Genomic DNA, 18,445 nt, shown 5'->3' with positions numbered 1-18,445 from the left:
GATTTGAACTCAGGTCCTACTGAATCCAGGCCCATGCTCTATCCACTGTGACACCTAGCTGCTCCGCCCCCATGTTCTCTTCTAAAGGAGGAAAATAATTAAGGGGAAGGAAGATACCCCAGAGCCTGGGTTACCCATGCCTTACATCAGCTAGTAGAACTCAAAATGTGACTTCTTTGTGGTTGTTTCAGTCATGTGCAACCCTTTGTGACCCCAATTGGGGTTTTCTTAGCAAAGATAGTGGAGTGGTTTGCCATTCCTTTCAACAGCTCATTTTACAGATAAGGAGTCTGAGGCAAACAGGGCTAAGTGACTTACCCAGGATCACACAGCTAGTAAGTACCAAAGGCCAGATTTAAACTCTTGAAGATCAGTCTTCCTGATTCCGAGTCCAGGGCTTCACCATGCCAACTACTGCCTATGCTTCCCCTTTTAGTTTTGATTTTTTTTGCTAGTACCTGGAAATAGAGGTAGATGGCTACAGACCAAGGGCTTTCTCCCTTTCACTTCCTCCAGAAAAGGAATTTGTTTTAACCTTCCTTAAATCCTACTCCTTCCCTCCAAGAGTCCTCCCCTAAGGAAAGAAGGAATAAATTATTCATTGAGCTTCCCAGAGATATTCCCTAAACAAGTGTTTCCAGCAAAATGTCCCTAAACCTCATCAAGGGACTCAGAAGCCTGGATTTAGCAAAGACTTCAATGGAAAAGTAATAAGGCTGGCCAAGCTAACCCTGGAATCTTTCATTCCCAAGAAAATTCACCCGTTTTCTACAACAAACTGTAAGATCTGACTACCTCCTTGGTCCTGTATTGTTTCTTCTTGGTGTTAATTTCTCAGGTGGTTGGTGGTGGGGTGTGTGTGTGTCTGTGTGTCTGTGTGTGTGTGTGTGTGTCTGTATGCGCGCGTGCACACGTGCGTGCTTGAACAGAGGATTGAAGGATGAGTGATCATGCCTAACTGGCTGGGAAAAGAAGGATTGAAAATGCCTACACCTAAGTGTTTCATCCCTTTTTAGAGTCAAGTAACAGCAGCTCCAGGAACTGGAAATTCCCTAGCTGGGCTCAGTCTCCAGGGGCTACCTGCTCCCAGTCTGCCCCTGGCATAAGGAACAAAAGATGGGAAATTTGAAAGGTGATTTCCAGGTTTCTAGAGAAAACTGAACTGTCAGCCAGTTCACCTGTCAGAAGCCAGGGGCAGCCCCTAGGGAAGGTAAAGGCTGGCTTCCTCAAGTGATGATGAGTCTTCTCAATTCTTTTATCTGAAATCTTAAGGAAAACTGATGCGCTGGACATTGAGGGGACTTGGCCAGAATGGTCTGTGGTGGAGCCAGGAACAGAAACCAGACCTCTTCGACCAAAGAACCCAGGCACCACAGTCATGCTTGCCACCGTGTCCTATCATATGGCAAAGAATGAGGGCTGGCTGGTGTGTCATTCTGTACAGCACCCAGTTCCCTTGCCATGGGCGTCAGAGCACTTAATAATTAATGCCACCTGGATGCCTAGCACGCTGGGGCGCTCGAGGGGAGGAGGTTGTGTACAAATGAGGTGAGGAAGCTTTGGACTCCGTTGCAACTCTGCACTGAAGCAAAGTCCTTATTCTCTTTGCAATGACTGCAAGCCCAGTCCTATTACCCTGCCTATGGAGCTTAAGCAAAGCCAAAGGATGTCTGAATCAGGACTCCCCCAGATATTATTTGGCCTTCCACAAACCTGGTATAGTAGATGACAAAGAAGGCAGCTCTGTCACCGGGGAAAATGAGGTAGAAGGCAGTGATGACGGCACTCAGCAGTACAGACTGATTTGTGGGGATGAAATACTGGTCTTCCCCACTTTCTGTGTCTCTCAGAAACCAGACCTGAACCCAGAAACTGGTATAGAAGACACCCCTTGGAAGAAGTAATCCAAGAGTAGTACTTGGGCCTATCAGGGAAAGAGTGAGAAGGGCAGAATAAATGCCACTCGAACCTCTCAGTCACTGCACCACTGGCTCACTACTAGACACCTTCACAGCTGTAGTGGTGGAATGAAGGAAATCTGCACAGAATTCAAGTTCTTCAGGGTCTCCACTGGGGACCAGGACCCATGAAACATGGAAAAATCAAGTTGGGAAAGGGCAAAAGCTGTGTTCTAGGCTGAGGGAAGGATAAGCCATGGTGGACAAGAAGACCCTCAAACCAGGTGCTAAATCTAAATCTAAAGTAGATTAAGATGTTGTCATCCTATGGCCCCAGTGTACACGTATAGCTCCACTCCATGAAGGGATTAGGGGACTGGACCAAGGTGAGATAGAGGCTGAGTCAGGGGTAGGGGTCAAACCCAGATTTCTCATGACTCCCAGTTCAATGACAACTCTACTACACCATGCTAATGTAACTTTGGACACTTAACCTCTCTGGGCCTCAGTTTCCCCAACCATAAAATAAGGTTGGACTAAATGTTTTCTAAGGTCTTTTCCAGTTCCACCAATCCACGAATCTACAAATCTAATCATCTCTACTTTTTGGTCATAATATTGTCATTGACCCTGGGCAAATCTGTTTCTCAGTCTAGAGTTCAGTTTTTCTATCTGATGGTAAGAGCAACCCCCGACAGCTCCCTTGATCCACCAGGTCATGCTGGAGATTGACAAAGAAGCTTCCTGGAGGAAAGGTGCATTTGAATTCTGATCAGAAGAGAGAATTTAGCAGAGGAGGAATACAGCTTAGAAACGCTGAGGAAGCTCCAGGTTCAACTCAACTGCCTACCAACCTCTCCCCTCTTCCCCTTCCACTGAAATTCTAAAGAAGGACTTTGTAGAATAAAGAGCCTTTCTGAACCACCTGATGCTGAAATACGATTTTAAAGTGCAAACAGGAACCTAATCTCCAACAGAAAGGATTAAAAACTGGGATGAATAGGAACAGGAGCCTGGGAGGGGCTGAAAGAGGTAAACATGTAAGCAAACAGAAGACTGAGTTAGAATAAGAAAAGTTGGGCCAGGGGAGTGGGAAGTAGAATTCCACCATGAGTGTCAGGGACTGAAGCAGGGTTATCAGCTGAAGCTGCAGATGCTCACTCCAGAGGTCTGAGACCCCCGTCTTCTTCTGGCCTCTGACTTCCCCCTTGCCTCCTTCATTTCCCCTGAGCCAATTGCTCTGTTAGTCTTCATGCCTGTGCCAAAAAGCTTGAGTCAGCTCCATCCCAGCTCCACTTTAGGTCTCTTTTCAGGGATTGTAGTACTGGTCCTATGAGGAAGATTAAAAAAAAAGAAAGAAAAAAGAAAGAAAGAAGCACATTCCGTGATTACCTGGAAAGGGAAGAAGGAGCTGACACCGACTCTTCCTGGACCACTCTGTCCCTGCAGTCCCTGGGCCTGCCTAGGGGAAATACCTGAGCTCAACTCTGCCAGGAAGATGACTCCAGATTTTTCCAAATCTGGTTTTCCCACCAGGACCAGGTGATTACAGGAAGACAAGGTGTAAACCATCTTCTCTTTCCTCTCCCAGCAAACACCCTAATTTCTTTCATGAGAGATTAGCTTTGCATAGTTTCTCCAGCAGAGTTAGGGGCTGAGGAGGATCAGCTTCTTCCTAGAAGGTGGATGGACCCTATAGACATGCAGTGCTGTGCCCCTGGGTGCCTCCTTGGTGGTGCCCTATTAACACCAGAAAAAATAAAGGGTGGGGGGGAGGAGGTTGGAGATGGTAAATAAAGAGGGCTAGGGAGAATAAAATAGAGGAATGAAGAAATGGGCCACCCCATAGTTCCTAAGCAAGGGCTGAAGGCTCTGGTAGACATTTCCTTGTCCTTCCTAGGAAAGACCTCAGAGGGTTTTGCCCCTGTTAGCCAAGGAGCAGAAACCTAGGAGACAGTCACTGGTGAGGGGATAGGGATAGAAAAAAACATTTAGGAACCCCTCGTGAGAACTGAGAGTGGGTCTGAGAGGAGTTGTCCTCTTCCCTGGCACCATGAGGAAGCCCGGTCCAGGTCAGAAAAAAAATAAACTGGTATTTAGGGGAGAGGCTAGACAGCTCAGTTCTATTGTTGGCATCATTGGTGTCAAAATGCCCCTTTTCTGGTTCGGACTTTCTCCCTCTTCAGAACTCAGTCTCCCTTTCTAAGAAATCAGGAAAATTACCCAGGCAAACAGTGGACTTCCAACACATTTTAAAAGTCATGATGCTAAGGGTGCCAGTCATTTCTTCCTCTCCACTGCCCTCACCACTCACCCTCATGGCTCTGCAGCTGCAGTTAGGGTGGAGCATCTGGCTGTAGGCTCTGGTCAGCCCAGCCCCTCCCCTGCTCCGCACCCAGGCTCGGGGCTAAGAGTTACCTAGGCTTGTTACCTGAGGCCTGCAGTGCATCAGGAGTTCCTGCCAGCGGATGTACATCTGGGCTGCCAGGTCCTTGAGTTTGGTCCGATACATGGCCTGAGGGCTCTCGTGGATGTGGGTGGTGACCTGTCGCTCCAACTGCACGCACACCTTTTGCAGCTGGGACTTTGAAGATAGAGGAAAATGAGAGAGAGTGGATAGAAGTAAGAATGTGGTCAGAACAACTGAGAGAAACAGCTCTGAGGGAACCCTCAGTCCTTTCTACTCCATCTTTGGAAAGCTTTCAGGAATGGGGCATGCACGGGACACCTGTACAGGAATTGTTCAGAACAGAGAGGGGAAGCAGGGAGGGGAAAAGGATTGGGAACAGAATGTGGAGGTAAATAAGTCACAGATCAGAGGAGTAAGACTTAGAGCTGGAAGGGAACTTGGAGGTCACCGCCTCCAACCCTCTCATTTTACATGTGAGGAAACTGAGGAACAGAGAGGAGAAATGATAAGAACTAACATGTATATAGTGCTACAATCACTTATCTTTACAAAAAACCCCAGGCAGAAGGTACTATGATTATTTCTGTCCTACAGATGAGAAACTGAGGTTTAGAGGACTTAAATGACTTGCCCAGGGTCACACAGCTAGTAATCCTCTGAGGCTGGATTTGAACTCAACTTCCTGACTCCAAATCCAGCTTTCTTTCTTCTTCCTGGCCACAGGCTTTGTTCTATATATAGGAAGACTTCATATAATGACTTATAAGGGATAAAGGTTCTCAGAAGCTGTGTCCTCGGCTTAGCTACACACTTCTTGTGCCCTCATGTTGAGCTCCTATCTAAGGCCTGAGCATCCACAATTCTACTAAAGGCATGAAGATAAGCATTCAGGAGCTCCCCTCCATCCGCATGCTCTCCACTCACCCACTTGTCTGTAGTGATGTTCTGGCTGCCAACAACCATGCCAGCCAGCTTCAGGAGGCTATGGCACAGATAGCAGACCTGTTAAGGAAGCATTGAGTTAGAGGGGAGTATCAATGGGGACTTTATAGGAAGGGATTCCCCCTAACTTCTCCCCTCTTACAACTTTTTCTTCAACTTCTAGGATTCTCTCTCTTTTTTTTTACTTTCTTTTTTTAAAATTCAATTTTATTTTATTTTCAGTTCTGAATTCTCTCCCTCCCACCTTATCCTCCTCTACCCATTGAGAAAGGAAAAAACAAAACAAAACCCATTACAATATAGTCAAGCAAAACAAATTCCCAGGTTAGTCATGTCCAAATACACATACACCCATATTGTTGTTGTTATTCAGTTCAGTTGTATCTGATTCTTTGTGACTCCGTCTATGACCATGGGGTTTTCTTGGGAAAGAAATTGGAATGATTTGCTATTTTCTTTTCCTGTGTGTTCCCATTTCACATATGAGGAACTGAGGCAAATAGGGGTTGAGTGACTTGCCCAGGGTTACAAAGCTAGTAAGTATCTGAGGTCAGATTTGAACTCAGTTCTTCCTTGACTCCAGGCCTGGCGCTCTATACACTGTACCACCTAGTTGCCAGATAGACAGAGAGATAGAGATAGAGATAGATATGATAGATGTATATGTATAGATATATGTATGAAGATATATTGATAAAGACATAGATCTATAACACATATGTATATATTTGTGTATGTATATGTGTGTACACACACACACACACACACACACACACATGCTTTCATTTGTACTCTCAATCTCTAGGATTCCTGCTTTAAGGCCCAAACACTATCATAGGGTTCAATCTCATACTGAGCTCTAAATAGCAGCTCCCAGGGTGGGAAGACTCCTATAAAACTTGGGTAAGCAAGACTGGGGGCCCACTTCTACCCAAAGCTGCAAGGAAACTGAAGAAATATTGACTCAAACACTCCCAAATCCAAATTCTACCAGTTTTTTCTCTCCATTGATTAAATTTTTTTCCTTCCGGCAAAGAAAGACTCAAATCTTTTCTTCTATGAATAGAAACATAATGGCTCTCTTCTTTTTAAAAAAAGTTGTTTGGTTTTTTTTTGTGGGGCAATGAGGGTTACGTGACTTGCCCAGGGTCACACAGCTAGTGTCAAGTGTCTGAGGTCAGACTTGAACTCAGGTTCTCCTGAATCCAGGGCTGGTGTTTTATCTACTGTGTCACCTAGCTGCCTCCCTCTAGCTCTTCTAAACATACATAATAAACCACCTCTATACTATAACTCCAAGAAAATAAAATCAGATTTAAAAAATCGATTATAAAAGAAAATAGATTATATTCATCTGTCTTGTCTCCTCTGACTTTAAACTTCTAGAGGGCAGACAGGGACTGCTTCCAGCGAGCTCTAAACCATAAAGTCTACTGTAGGCCCTTTGTAATTATTAGATGGGGAAGCCAATACAACCCAAAGTAATGAGCATGTATGAAATACCTACTATGTGCTAGATACTGGGGATACAAAGACAAAATAGTCCCTTCCCTCAAAGCATTACAGTCTACCAGGCAAAGAGAAGATGAGCATTAATATGTAAGGGAAGAGCAGCACAGGAAATGTTTCTAGGCTCAAATTCCACCGAAGGACCTGAGTCAATGGGCAGTACCAATATTTAGGTATATATGAACACCTCAGTCCCCATATTTCATTTATTAAATGAAGGATTTCACAGGATGGTTTTTAAGGTCCCCTCCATGTGGTATGAGACAGCTAGGTGGTACAGTGGAATCAGCAAGATTCATCTTTCTGAGTTCAAATCTGGCTTCAGATACTTACTAGCTGTGTGATCCTGGAGAATTTTATCAACCCTGTTTGCCTCAGTTTCCTCATCTGTAAAATGAGCTGGAGAAGCAAGTGGCAACAGTCCAGTATCTTTGCTAAGAAAACCCCAAATGGAGTCATGAAGAGTTGCACCTGACATAACGGACAACCAACTCTAAATCCAGTGACTGACATAATTCTCAAACTAATTTTATCACTATTCTTACTTGCAGACTCTGGGGACTAGGTCATCACGCAATCAACTCATTTTTGGGCTGTTCTCATGAGAGGCATCATGGTACAGTAACAAGAGCATGGGTTTTGGTATCAGAGGACTTGGGTTCAAATCTTGCCCCTGCAACTTAGCTATGTGTCTTTGGGGAAGACGATCTCTGTGGGCTTCAGTTTCCTCCTCTGTAAAATGGGGAGTTAAACTGAATGGTTTCTAAGGTCACTTCCAGTTCTAAATCCTCTAAAGGATCCAGCCATGGGTCCTCAGCTTTGTTAAGAGAAGTCAGTTCTTTGAGAATATTAGAACTGATATAAGGGAACCATCTTTGGCTTCAGACTTGAACTGATGTCTAAACTCCAAACCAAAGCACTAACTCTCCTGGACTCTTCTGCCCAAGCATGCTTGGTTCTCTAGGTTCAGAGATCTGCCACATTCAGTTTCTAATCTTTCCTCCCCTTGTCACAGATGCCCTAATTGAATGCCTCATTCTGGCATCCATTCCCTTTTCCCCTTTCCCCCACCTGCAATCTTCCCTACAATCATGAAGAGAATATGTTTTCTAGATTTTTTTTTTTATTTGGGCAGGGCAATGAGGGTTAAGTGACTTGTCCAGGGTCACACAGCTAGTAAGTGTCAAGTGTCTGAGGCCAGATTTAAACTCAGGTACTCCTGACTCCAGGGCTGGTGCTCTATCCACTGTGCCGTCTAGCTGCCCCTCTCTAGAATTTAAAAGGACAATTAGATTCTACAAATTCAGAAATAATATACCTGGGTAAGGTAATTAAAAGTGTGAATGTAAAAAAAAACATGCCCAGTCCCAGACCAGGTATTCCCAGGCTTAACTTGGCCCATGATCCTTTCCAGATCAGAAGGCCCTGGACTATTGCAGATTTTGTACACCTGGGCAATATGGATTAAACTCACTTATTAATTTTATAATCCCAGGCTCACTCTGAACCAATGATGATTGTGCAGAAGATGTTAGGGTATTCTGCCTATATTTCTACCTCATCAGGCAACTAACTTTCCTTCCCTGTGACCAAAGAAAAAAATGCTGCCAATCACCTCAAAAATCAAAATAAATCAACCTATCAGACAAGTTACCTCCAAAGTTCACAAAAATCCATGCTCTCATGTATTTCAAGTATACAGAGGGAGATAAAAGGCCATGAAAGAAAAATGAAGTCAGAAAAAGAAACTGAAATAAGTCTGCTCCAAGCCCTTTACCCCACCAGGGTGCTCTTCCCTAGGTCTGGTTCCTTCACTGCAGCACTTCCAGTTACCTAAGGGTTTCAGAAATTACAGAAGAAAACAATCCTGGATTTGATGGATAGGAGAGAAATTGACTCAGTCCATCAGGAGAGCCAGGATGGCAGCTATGGCTTGGTTATGATCACACTAGAACAGAACTGTCAACACAGTCTCTCCCAAAGTCTTCCTTCTACCTACCACCTACCCAGTTACCTTATGCATGCAAGGTCATTTAGTTCAGCTCATAGATGCATCCAGCCTACAACATCCTCAACAAGTAAAGTTCCAGTGATGAGGACCTTAACAACCATTCCATTTCTGGACAGCTCTGTTTTGTTTTGTGGGTTTGTTTTTTGTTTTTTGGCTTTTGGGGTTTTTTTGGGAGGCAATGGGGTTAAGTGATTTGTCCAGGGTCACACAGCTAGTTAAGTTTCTGAAGTCAAATTTGAACTCGGGTCCATCTGCCTCCAGGACCAATGCTCTATCTACTCGACCACTCAGGTGCCCCTTAGCTCTAACTGTTAAAAAGGTTTTCCTTATGTTGACAAGAAACCTCCCTCACTGTAGCTCCCACCAAGCAAAAAAAGTCTAATCTCTCTTCTCCAGCACAGCCCTTCAGCTGGTTAAAAACCCACTCTCTTATTCCTCTTCCTCCCAGTTCCATCAACATATGGAATTCCAATTCATATAAAGCCTGGTTTCAAACTTCTCCCCTTCCTGGTTGCCCTGCTATGTATATATATACTCTGAGCTGTTGATGTCCTTTCTAAAACCTAATGCCCAGAACTGAACAGTTCTCCAGATGCAGCCTGACTGACTACAAGGGGACAGAGTACAAGGGGACCAGCACCTCCCTCACGCTGGGTACTGAACATACTCCTGTTAATGCAGCTGAAGATCACACTGGGTTTTGGGGCTGCCACATCACAACTTTTTCACATGAATTTCTAGACACTCACGTCTCTCCCATTCTATATGTGTGCAGTTTATTTTTGCAAGTGCAAGACTTTACATTCATCCCTATTAAATTTTATCTTCATCACATTACTTTTCCTAGAGAAGTAGGTGAATCCAGCCTCTGAAAGGGATAAAGCTTCTGCTGGGTTAAAAGCTCAAGCTTATTGTTGATGAGCAGCAGTGGTTGTGAGGCCTCCTGACCCTTACCTCCAAAGACAGACCAGACTTATTGTCTTCCCTGGGGGCAGAACCTGAATTCTTTAAACTTGGGGTCCTGTGAACCTGGTTTAAAAATATTTTTTGATAACTGAATTTCAACATAATTGGGTTCCTTCAGAATACAAAGACTATGCATCTTCTATTGTGCATTTAATGGCATTTGAGAAGGGGTCCACAGGCTTCCCCTGGTCTATGACACAGAAAAAGTTAAGAAACCCTGTATGATAGGAACACTATATTAATCTAGCACTGCCCCACCCCACCCCATCCCCCATGAAAGGCAAATTAGACCACTTTTTTTTTTTAAGGTATTAAGATTTTCCTTAAGATGTGCTTATCTTCGGGAGCTAAAGGCTCAGGCTGTTGATGTCACTTCATCATGGGAATACAAGGCAGCCATGAGGAGTTCCAAGGGCCATCTGATGCCTGGCTGGTGGATCATGACAGGTAACTGTGGCAAGGGAACCTCACTCTGCTGAATCAACTCAAGGCCTCCTCAGTGGCGATTCTTGTTGAAGGTCCTTCTTTTGCTATGGCTAAATAAATCTCTTTTTCTTAACTACCGCTCATTTTGACTGATCCGAGTCTGGTCTCAGCAAGAACCAGCTGTTACAGAGGAGCTGGTTCCCGCCTGAAGCTCACCTGTTTCTTTGTTTTGGAGATTCTCCTGATCACTACAGTGTAAGAGCTTGAGAAAGGAAGATAGTCTAGCCGCTTCCACCACCACCACTTTAACCTGTTCTGCACCAGTCTCCCATCTATCTGAACACCACAAACACGTGGCATGTGGCTCAATTCCCTGCACTGGCTGGGTTGGTGGAAGCAGAGAATGTTAGCACTACAGGTTTTTGCAGGTCCAGGTGAGCTCTCTGTCTCTCCTCCAGAAGATGCTGCCCCAGGAGTTTTTATTCCTACAATGGAGGAATCTTTTGTTTTATGAAAGGATTCCCTGATCTCCCATCTTTAACTGGCTGGCTGCTGCCTGAAAACCACATGTCACAGCAAAATGACTCGCACACAGTAGGTACTTGGCAAATGTCTATTGAATTGAATTCAGTTGGCTATATCTAGCTCCTAGGCCCTGGCACATTATTACCATAGCCAGACCCAATAATTCCAAAAAAGTCGTTGGCTTTCCAAATGTACCTTCCTTTGAAGTATTTCTTTTTTCCCCTGCTGAGGCTGAAGGCCATGAGGGAAAAAATGGAGGGGTCTGCTCTGATCTTGTTCTTGTTCCTGCCTCTAATTTATTAGCAACTATTCTGCCCCTCCTTCTCTTCAGAAAACAACGCCAGTGCCTTTTTGGGGATTGTTCCCCACTGGGAGGTCAGAGGGCCAGAGCCAGGGCTGGGGGGAGATCTTTACTGTTTCCTACTCCACAGATGTCTTTCTGAGGTGGGCAGTCAATTTCTGATCCTCTCTTTTCATTGAGAAAGTCGATGCTACTGAGTTTGCTCTTGACTGGTATCCAATCATTTCACCAAATATGAATGAACATTTGACATTTCAGGAAGAACAACAATCCTCTTATCCAGGGGCCTCCCACTCCCTATGCCTCTAGATATTAAACTAAGGAGGGCACAATAAGATCTATTTATGTTTTATTCGGTAGGATTTAACTAATATTTATTAAAGGCCCACTATATCCAAAGTAATGAGTTAGGTACTGGGGAAGAAGCAACAGAAGATACAATCTCTGTAATATACCAGCCCTGGAGTTAGGAGAACCTGAGTTCAAATCCAGACTCAGACACTTACTAGCTGTGCGACCCTGGGCAAATCACTTAACCCCAACTGCCTCCAAAAAAGAAAAAGAAAAAAAGATACAGTCTCTGTCCTAAAAGAACTTACCAAGTTAATAGGGGAAATGAGACATATTCTCAAATAACTAATGCAAAGTAGAATAAAATTACAGAAAACATCATGTATAGACCCATGTATCTATCTCTCCATTATTTCCTGAGCCCAATCCAAAAATGAGAAGCATAATTCAGTTTGTATACTTGTTCATAAAAGGTCAATTTGGGGCAGCTAGGTGGCGCAGTGGATAGAGCACTGGCCCTGGAGTCAGGAGTACCTGAGTTCAAATCCGGCCTCAGACACTTGACACTTACTAGCTGTATGACCCTGGGCAAGTCACTTAACCCCAATTGCCTCACTAAAAAAACAAACAAACAAAACAAAACAAAAAATAAAAGGTTAATTCTTCTGCAGTACTTATGTTTCTACCATAAGTAAGGTATTATGTCTGTTAGGTGTCAGGGGAGAAAAAACATATAGTCCTGTCCTCATGAAGCTTACCAGAAAACAAATTTCATTTTCACAAAGACATATTCCTTTCATTTTAGGAACTTGGGATCTAGATTCCATCAGCCAGAGCAAAAAAAGGAAGAGTAAATTCTAAATATTGGGCATAGAGAAACACAGAGTCATGTAGATAGTAGAGAGTTAGATTTAGAATCAGAAGAACTGAATTCAAATCCTGACTTTGCTACCTAGTGTGACATTAAGCAAGTCACTTCAGTTATCTGGACCTCATCTGTAAAGTGAAGGGGTTGGACCAGGTTCCTCCCTGTTCTAAATCTATGATCACAGATATACACGTTTGGTAGCATGTGTTCATAAGTGCCAAGTAAGTGGGAGCAATGATGTATTAATAGAGACATTTCTGCAGCACTTTTAGGGTCTGCAAAGTGCTTTATATGTATTATCATCTCATTTGATTCTCATACCACCCTATGAGGTGCTTAGAGAACTGACCTGCCTTAGTAGAGACTTGAACACTGGTCTGCTGATTCAAAAAACAAAAACAAAAAACAAAACCCACAAATGGAGTCACAAAGAGTCAGATGGGACTGATCAACAAAACAACATTACCTCATCTGATGCTCAAAACAGCCCTATGAGACAGATACCACAGATATTCTTATCTCCCTTTTACAGATCAGGAAACTGAGGCTCAGAAAGATTAAATAACTTATTTATGACCACAAAGAGACCATTCCCTTTGGAAGGGTTTGTAATCTCATTCCTATTATATTCACATAATTGTATCTGGAAGGAAAAGCCCAGCAAGATTTTTAGACCTGGTTGGAGAAGGAGTGGGAGGAAATCATTAGCAAATGCCCTATTCATGCTTTCCTGTATGCAGCTATTCTCTGGAAAAAAATCTCTGAGCTGACCAGGAAGGAGTTCAGTGAGGCTTGGAGCTACTTTGCAAGATTCAGAGTTTTTCATTGTCATTAGAGGCCCTGACTGGGGAAAGGGACCCTTGGGCTGCCTTCCTCCTAAGCCATGTGGTTATTGGTTCAGGGGGAGGCCAGGGACCTTGGCAAAACAGAATTGATTAGAACCTAAAACTAAACTCACTTATCACTTTATCTCAAGACTGAGGCCTTTTCCCTGCAACTTTGGTATTATGCTGAGACTTCAAGGAAGTAAATAGATCCCTCCTCATAGGCAGACAAAACCTGCTTCCTGGGGTTAGCATTATCATTGACATAGAATCCTGGTAAAGAACTTCTTAGCCACTAAAGGGATTTGGAACAGAAATTCTCCCTCTCATAATATCCAGGGCTGTTGGGGTACAAAAAGCAGGCTTTCAAGAGCTAGGAGAAACATCAGAGAGGGGTGTGTATGTGTGAGAGTTGGGGGGGGTGTGGTAAGAAGGGGGAAAGGGAGGGTCCCTCAAGACAAGGAGTAAACAACCAGGTGCAAGTCCCATTTCCTGCTGCAGGCGTGTGGTGACCGTCTGGTGAACTCCAGCAAGCCTGTTCCTGTCCCACCTTCTCCAGGAAACCTTCCCCAACCCCTCTTAATTCTAGAGCCTTCCCTCTGTTAATTATTTCCTATTTAACCAGCATATAGTTTGCTTTGTATATATTTGTTTGCATGTTGTCTTCCCTATTAGATTGTAAGCTACTTGAGGGCAGGGACTGCCTTTTGCATCTTTTTGTATCCCTAGTGCTTAACACAGTGCCTGGCACATAGTAGTCATTTAATAAATGTGGATTGATTGATGTAGGAGCTCTGTATTCCTCAGCAGCAGGAAAGGGAGTCCAATCCATGGGGCACAACACCAATACCTCGCACAACACTTTCCCTACTGGTGTTATCTAACCATAAGATGCCCAAAGGGATGTGGGGAGAAGACAGGGATGAAGCTACAGATTGTTCGGACATACCACCATTCTGTGTGCCAGAGAAGTGTCACAGGGGAGAAATACAGAGTGGAGTCCCCATGTTTTTCCCTCTGCAGAGACTTGGAAAAGGAATCTCCATCTACTTCAGTTCCCTTCCTTGTTGCAAAATAATGAGATCATGAGCTAAGGCAGCTCAGCCACTCTCACGAAATGTAACTATTCCAACAACTAAGATTAGAAGATACAACTATCCACAAAAGAAGAAGAAGAAGAAGAAGAAGAAGAAGAAGAAGATACAACTAGAGCCTGCAAGTCCCAAGGAATAGACAAAGTAAATGAAGAACCTTACTGAGCACCTGGGTGAGTCCCAGAATCTGGATGAAAGACATAGGACATGTCTAAACCCAATACTGACAAGATTGTAACGTTCTCAGTGTCAGAAATCTGATCTTGTATTCCTTTGTGAGTTTCCCACCTTCCACGCTGCCTCCCATTAAAAAAAAAAAAAAAGAAGTCCTCAGCACAGCGGTCTTTTCACAGTGAGAGCTCAAAAAACCACTGAGATCTAGTCAAATCCAACTAGGAGTGTGTATTCTCTCAGCTTGGGTTTCTGTGTAGGGGTTGAGATTGGGGAAGGAGGGAGAGAGTAATTCATGTGCCAGATGGGAAATGTGGATGGACAGACATTTCCCAAGATGCTTTTCCATTTGCAAAATTTCCCTCCAGACGATGCCAAGGGGACAAGCGAGCTTGCCGCTTTGCTCAAGTAAGGAATAAAAAGAAGAAAGTAATTTTTATATGAAAATCACTTGAAGTGAATCTAACCAAAATGATGAGAGTTTCCATAGTAGGAGTATTTTTTTCCCCAGACCCTGTAAGAGACAAGTATTCAATCTTAACGTAATCCTATTTAAGAAACCAAACAAAAACAAAAACAAAAACCTCAGTTTTACTACCAGCTTCCCTCTGCTGACTAGCACAAGGCTATTAAGTTTTGCTCTGGCCAGAAGGGCACAAGGATCGCTGCTCTCTCCATCTTGGGGGCTGAGTGGATCAATTCCAACCAAGCTCTGGGACAGCTGCTAAGCTAGTGGGAGAGTGGGACTTGGCTCCAAGGAAAAGCCTAGCTCACAGGCTGTCATGGAAGATGCTACTCAACAGTGTTGTATTTTTTCCAGCAGGGCTGCCTTAGCCACTGGCTGAGTCAGCGCCTGGTCTGAGGACAGCTCACAGGTCTCCCACCAGCTGGTCCCTGCCACCCTGGGGAAAGAGAAGGCATAGATGCACTGATTAAGGAGTATTAAGGCTTGGTTTTTCTTCCAAGTAGGGAAGAGGGAGGATTGAGGACTGAGATTTGAGTCCCAGTTCTGGTACCTGCTATGTGACCCAAGTCAGTAGTATACTATCAATCTCACAGAGTAGTTGTGAGGAAAGTACTTTTTAAAGGCTATTATTATTATTATTATTATTATTATTATTATTATTATTATTATTATTGGTCTGCCTACATGGAAATGGGCTGTTGGAGGTCTTCAAGAAAAGGCTGAAGAATCAATGATTCAATATGTTGTTGAGGGAATTGCAGCCAAAGTAAAAGTTAGACTAGATGCTCTCTGAGGTCTCTCTAACTCTGGGTTATTAGTAATAATAAGGTTAAGAGCAGATGGACAGAGCTTGGAGGAACCAAACATGGGAGGCAAAAATATCCTGGGAAAAAAGGGGCCATACTGAGGTGCTAACTGCTGAGATGACTGGTTTTGTTTTGGGGGGCAGAGTTAAGTGACATGCCTAGGGTCACACAGAGCCTCCTGACTCTAGGGTTGGTGCTCTATCCACTGCACCACCTAGCTGCACCCCTTTCCCCCCCCTCTCCAAGATGATTTTGTACTGAAGGACATAGGGTATAGACCAGCAGTGTGCTGGAGTCAGCTTATGCTGGCCTTTCAGCTTATGCTGGTCAATTATTCAATTTTCAGCAGATGAGCATTTATACCTTGGAAAATGTGTTTGATTTATCGTTTTGTTGATTGTTTGGGCTTAAGAAAGTGATGAAGAAAATATGAATAATTAAAAGTGTATCATACAGCATACTGGGGTACAGATCATCCCTGCCCTATTATCTGAAGCAAGCAGGACCCAACTTGATCTCCATTATCTTTGATTATCCTACTGCAGGGATACTCATAATGGGATGAATACTATGGTATGAAGTACTGCTCCACATAAAGTCTCGATTATTTGCTTTTTGACAAGAACTGAAGATCAAGCCTAGCCCAGCCCTGCTCAGGTACAGCGCAGAGAGTTGAAGGATCAAGTCTACTTGTGAGGACTGAGCATTTTCAATAGATCTAGGACACTTAAGAATGGACCCAAAACTTCACAGAAGCTCTAAAACTAACCAGTGCACTCACAATGGCCATGACCTACTATTAGATTAGACTTCCTTGGGCCATTTTAAACCAGAATCTCTGGGTCGGGCCTGAAACTAGACAGGCTTCAATGATCATTTGCACTCAGTCTGTAGCCTAGAATTGGCAGAAGGGCTCACATGCCATCTTGAGGAAGAACAGGGAGAGGCCTGGGCATCTTCTTCCCAGGGGCCACAGAGAAGTGTCACTTTCTACCTTTGGGCCCTAAGGGCAAGACCTATGTACAGTACCACACACTAGGTAAATAACAACAGTAATTACTAATGAGTAATCTTAGAGGCCAGGCAGCTTAAAGGCTACAAGCCAAAGGCTGAACCTAAAAGTAGAAAAGGAAGCTGGCCCAGCAGGTCCTTCCAGGAAGGAGGAACAAGGGCTGGTGCTTTCTTAGGGCAAATCCCCAACTTCATTTAACTATCACTGGGATTTCTCCCTCTATTTTTTCCCTCTCCCCTGTCTCTAATTCCTTATTCCTTCTTGCCCTCATTCTAATGAACAGATTATACTGTACATTCCCAAATCATCTGGCTCCTTTTCAGTCCTATGCCTGAAAGATTATTTTCATAAATGACATTCTTCTCCACCTTTCAGCACCAGTAGGAGCTAAAGAAGTAAATAGAAGACTCTAATCCCCAGAGGGAAGGATTAAACCTGAAAACTTTTTTAATATATATTTTTATAACTGTATTGCAATATAATTTCTTTCTTTTATAGTCATATGTGTTTTATTTTATGCATTTAGAAACACTATTCTGAGAAAGGGTCCATAGGTTTCATCAGACTGCGTAGGGTCCACTACAAAAAAAGGTTAAGAAGTCTTATCATAGGGGATTTAACTTTGGAAATGACTAATTGAGAACTGTTATCAGTTACAAATCCCAGAGCAGGGTGGGGGAAGGGGGGTAAAGTGAGAGTAACCCGGGGCCACCAGGAAATGAGGCAGGATGACACATTGTTCCTTCCTATCCAAATGTTTGAGGACCCAGGGGTGGGGAGAGTCGGAAGGGGAGGAACTGCAAATGGGAATACCCTGGGGAGAGGTCTAAAAAGGGATGAGACTAGCCTGACTGGGACAGTGCTGTATTCTTACACCAGGCCCCCACTGCCGCTCAATCCCAGAAGCCAAAGTGCCCTATTCAAGGGGATAGAAGATGATGGATTTTTTTGTTATGGAGTAAGGATGAGGTGGCTCTGGGGTGATGGGAAACAGCCTGGCAGCATCTGGCCTAGAACACAGCTTCCGGAACAGCTGCAGGGAACGTCCGCTTAATGGCCGCAACACCCTGTGGCCTTCCTTCTACTGACCAGGGATAGCAGCTGTCACTGCCCCGGCTGAACAATGAGGCATGGCTGTCTCAGCTGGAGCTGGTGGGAGCCCTCCACTGTGGATGCCCACACATGTATAAGTTTAATATAACACAGCAGTTGTGTCAGTGCAAAAAGAACCTGCTTCCGAATTCTATCCTGATCGTCACTCTCTCCTACTACTAGGACTCAATTTCTCCTCCTCTTCCTCCTATTTTTTTTTTTTTGTGGGGCAATGAAGGTTAAATTACTTGCCCAGGGTCACATAGCTAGTAAGTGTCAAGTGTCTGAGGCCACATTTGAACTCAGGGCCTCCTGAATCCAGGGCTGGTGCTTTATCCACTGTGCTACCTAGCCCCACCCCCAATTTCTTCCTCTTAAACATGAAGCTTACCTCTGTAAGGGGCTAAAATTCTAGCTAGTATGTCTAAAATACCTAATGAGTGGTCGCCCATAAATTATAACCTTTAGCAAGAGTTAGACTTTTAAGCATTTATTAAGGAGAATAAGAATTTGGTGAAGAGAAAAAGGCCTAGATTCATCTATCTATTAAAGGGAGAGCAGATTTTTAGCTCCACATATCTTGTCCTCAGGCGCCTTCTCCTCGTGGCGGCAGGCGGCATCATCCCAATCATTAAGAAAGGAGAAAAAAAGCTGAAACAGGCAGAGTTTGGAGTCAGAAGGCCTAGGTTCAAATCCTGATTCTGTGTGACCTTGGAAACGTCACCTAAAAGTCTTGGTTTCTTCATCTGTAAAATGTTGGGGGTGGGGGCGGGATTGGGTTGGATGGTCTCCAAAATCCCTTCCAGATCTGAATATATATGGTCTTGGGGGCA

The 18,445-nt window shown here is 43.9% G+C and overlaps 1 protein-coding gene across 1 annotated transcript in view; it reads right to left on the bottom strand.

Annotated features, from left to right (window-relative positions):
• Nucleotides 1-2,921: 2,921 nt before the first annotated feature.
• Nucleotides 2,922-18,445, bottom strand: part of FAM178B (family with sequence similarity 178 member B) — a 119,576-nt gene continuing 104,052 nt past the window's right edge. The window contains 3 exon segments of the mRNA XM_043984969.1: nt 2,922-3,228; nt 4,330-4,482; nt 5,233-5,310. Of these exon segments, the coding sequence (XP_043840904.1) occupies nt 3,208-3,228; nt 4,330-4,482; nt 5,233-5,310 (252 nt within the window). The 3' untranslated portion in view covers nt 2,922-3,207.

Source organism: Dromiciops gliroides, chromosome 2, assembly GCF_019393635.1.
Source record: "Dromiciops gliroides isolate mDroGli1 chromosome 2, mDroGli1.pri, whole genome shotgun sequence".
Lineage (NCBI taxonomy): Eukaryota > Metazoa > Chordata > Mammalia > Microbiotheria > Microbiotheriidae > Dromiciops > Dromiciops gliroides.
Note: the sequence above shows the minus strand (reverse complement) of the source record. Positions and strands in the feature narration are given on the sequence as shown.